The sequence below is a fragment of the Sinocyclocheilus grahami genome, unplaced genomic scaffold (genome assembly GCF_001515645.1).
Source record: "Sinocyclocheilus grahami isolate Dianchi unplaced genomic scaffold, SAMN03320097.WGS_v1.1 scaffold222.1, whole genome shotgun sequence".
NCBI classification, from domain to species: Eukaryota; Metazoa; Chordata; class Actinopteri; order Cypriniformes; family Cyprinidae; genus Sinocyclocheilus; species Sinocyclocheilus grahami.
In genome coordinates, this window is record NW_015505401.1 from 3,660,415 (window position 1) to 3,664,185 (window position 3,771).

Sequence of the window (3,771 nt, forward strand, 5' to 3'; positions counted from 1 at the left end):
ATTTGGTAGGCGTGGTTGACTTTTAACTTTTATAAAGAATATCTCTTTGAATTTGAGACTTTAGTCTTTGCAACTTTACAGATCTTCTTTATGCACCAAGAGCTTGTAACACTCCAAAGAGAAAAGAAAAATTGAAATCGCATCATATGACCCATTTAAACAGTAGAATAAAATTTGGCACACAATTCAGATATTTTGAATTAAGTTCTGATAGTTCATCTATAGTTCATAAAATTATCCTTTAAATCTGAAAGTTGGTATCTGTGATATTTTGATGCCAATCATGCCATAGTTGTGAGCTCTAAAACATTCCATCTGAGGAGTGTAAGAAAGCAGAAGACATTCTTCAACCAATAACAAAAGTCTGATGAGCAGAAAAGTGTACAAGCAGGTTTAGTCAACACACTAGTCTCTTCACCTATCAACCACAGACCCGTCTACAGGTAATGGAAGTACTAGATCTTTATTCATATATATCACATCTGTTTGTTGTTGTTGTTGATTTTGTAAATGCTATGATATTTCCCCCTTGTTATAGATGAGCACTTGTGTATATGTATTTAGCATCATGTTAATCATTTAGTAATCATTTAGCAGTCTGTTAAATTTTACCTAATTAATTATAATTAATTGCAGTTTAGTCATTTTCATCATATAATCATCGAAAGTGGTTTATTAATTGCCACTGATTTGAATGTTACATGATTTGCTCTGCATCTAAAAGTGTTTGTATCAGAAACATAATTCACAAATCCAGAATAACTCTAATTCAATATTACAGTCAGATACTTAATTTATTATGATTTCCTTAGATTCCTTGAGTGTGTGGGACAGCAATTTATTCCAAAATGTTGCAGTTTTTCCTGATTCTCTCTGCAGTTTATGCCTTGGGCATGGCAGCGCGTGAGTATTACCACATGCCTGTGATACAATTGTTCAGCTCAAAAAAGTAAGCAACTAAGTTCAATTTTTTTAAATTAAATCAATTAATAGATAAAAATAGCAACTCAGGCATAATTACAGTAGTCAGTCAGAAGTCAAGCTCCAAGATAAACAGATACAATTAATAACTATTATTCCCTCTTTCAGCTTTACCAGATCTTTTCTCTTACTCACCTGCTGCTGGGGACGGCAGTGGTATTGAATTTTCCACTGCCAGTGAGGGTCGCATCACTGGTATCAGAGTCTGGGAATACAATAACTACTGGGGCGGCTATATCTCTGGGTAAGTATCCTCAAGCACCTCAAATATTCAATTATGGCTTTGAAAAATCATGTTAGAAAAGTATATTTAAAAACCTTTAAAGTAGAGATCAGAAGTTGGAGTTACAAATAATTTATTGTCATATATTAATACTACAGATTATTTCTCTAAGGGAAGCATTTGTGATTTAATTTATATAATATAATTTTAAATTGTACATGTCATTATTTATGGCATATGCACTATTTGAACATTATTGACATTTTTGTTTAGGTTCCAGCTGAGGTACGAAAGTAACTGGACAGCAGAGGTTGGTGTAAATAGTGGCAATCCGATGGAAATGATACTCTACGACAAAGAAGCAATTATTCAGATCTCTGGAAAATACTACTCTGGTTACATCTATGAGCTTGTGTTTGTCACTAATCAGGGGCGCTTATTTAAAGTGGGACAGTCTAATGGGGCCTCGTTTAACTTCTATCCAACCCAGAAAGGAAATGAGCTGCGTTTTCTCAGTGGTCGACAGAATGGAAGTGGCATCACCTCTATTGGGGCTCATTGGGCTGCAATACGTATTGGGAAACCCTGAAATTATTTTTACTTTATTATATTTAATTTCATGTGAATTTACTAATCTACAGAGAAAAATGAATATTTTTATTTAAATTTCTTTGATAATTTGATTATACTGTTTTAACCTAACCATGTTCAGGAGGTGTTCTTATATCTATGGTAGTTTGTCTCATTCAGTAAATTGTTGATGTAAAATGTGTATTAAATAAAAATGTGTGAATAAACAATATTTAAGATGTACATCCCTTAATGATATATGGACAAATTATAAACAAGCACAGATCATAAGAAGATAAATAATCAGAAGTCAAGTTGAACATGTTGACAGATACAGTGAACAAAAACTAGTTTAGCCTGTTATGAGAAATGTCTGCTATGAGGAAATGTCATTTGTTTATCAAAAATAGCAAAGACATTTTAGACACTATCCCCTTCACATTAATATTTTGCATCACTGATGCCATTACCCTTACACTATATCATTGTATACTGAAAATATACAGAATAATATATTTTGTTAATGTATTAAAATATGTTGAATAATACATAAGGAATTTAATAAAACGATTAGTTCCCAGCAGCCTACTTCATACTAATTGGTCAGTTGCTGATTTTCTTTCTTTCTTTCTCTTTCTTTCTTTGTTTCTTTCTTTTACACCCTAGCAACCACTGTATTGGAGAATCTGCATTTATGAATGAAGTAACTGGCCAAAATCACAATATTATTAACCAAAAATTCAACATCACAATTCCGACAAAAGGGCAAATATTTAAAGTTTTAAAATCAAAGTCAGGTATTACATACTTTAAACTTAACCAAGCATAGAGGTCATCCCAGATGACTCGATGTCTGCTTCACAAAAGGTGCACTGACTGCGCTCATTACAATCCAAATTAAAACTGTGTCTGAGGAACTCATTACAGGGACACATATTGTTAATAATTTTAGTGAAAAAGAGAGAATTCTTGTTCTAATTCGAACCACTTTATCTTCAGGAAAATCAAAAACAAGTCACTCTCTCTCTCTCTCTTTTTTTTTTACTTTAGACGGGAAAATCTGTGTATTTACTAATGTTCTTATAAAATCTTATTTTTACAACTCTCCTCTGTATAATTAATACCAGATATGGTTAAATTACCTAATCTTTGTATCACCAGTGGTGGACAGTAACGAAGTAGTTTTACTTCGTTACTGTACTTAAGTACATTGTTCAAGTATCTGTACTTTACTGGAGTAGTTTTATTTTGAGTAACTTTTACTTTTACTTCACTACATTCTAAAGCATAAGATCGTACTTTTTACTTCACTACATTTCATACAACTTATCGTTACTCCTTATAATATATGACGTGCTCCGAGACGCAAAAGTGGTGATGATTCATGAACGAACTAATTATTTTCATTGAACCCGTTAAATTGGTTCGCAAATCGCACCAAACGATTCATTCACGAATTGGAATGATCCGATTGCAGCTGTTCTCGAGTCGACAACTCACTAATTCAAATGAACCGTTTGGTGGATAATAGACTTAAAGGTAATGCTTGCCTGTTGTGTGGAATAAAATGATGTTCTGCATTTTTAACAACATACACGAACTGCAGAGAAATCTGGAGACAACGAAAAACTCAGATGAAGATATTAATGCCGTGCTTAATGATTCCGGACCCGGACAATCAGATAAAGTTGATCCACAGGACGCAGCTGGTTTAGCCGCACACTACTTTATTGCTGACCATTTACATCCAAATGTTATTTAATTTTCACAGAACACAACCTTTAAACAGATTTTAGAATATAAACGGTTTATCGTCTATTCAATAAGACTAAATAAAAAGTGTGCGCCTCATTGTGCATTAACTTGAATCAAGCCCAACGAATGTCTGCTTTAAAAACAGTGGATGAGTAATTCACTCCTTGATTTGCTTAATAAAAGCCTCCTTTGAGATCGTTTTGACAGACATGTTTATTGTGCATTTTAAACGTGTTTATTGC

General features: G+C 33.1%; 1 protein-coding gene across 1 annotated transcript; it reads left to right on the plus strand.

Moving 5' to 3' along the window:
* The first annotated feature begins 822 nt into the window (after positions 1 to 822).
* On the plus strand, positions 823 to 1,989 carry LOC107596700 (zymogen granule membrane protein 16-like). The gene is made up of 3 exons (XM_016287498.1): positions 823 to 903; positions 1,090 to 1,225; positions 1,478 to 1,989. Exons 1-3 carry the CDS (start codon positions 849 to 851, stop codon positions 1,791 to 1,793), a joined length of 507 nt encoding a protein of 168 aa, XP_016142984.1. The 5' UTR covers positions 823 to 848; the 3' UTR covers positions 1,794 to 1,989.
* Positions 1,990 to 3,771: the final 1,782 nt, after the last annotated feature.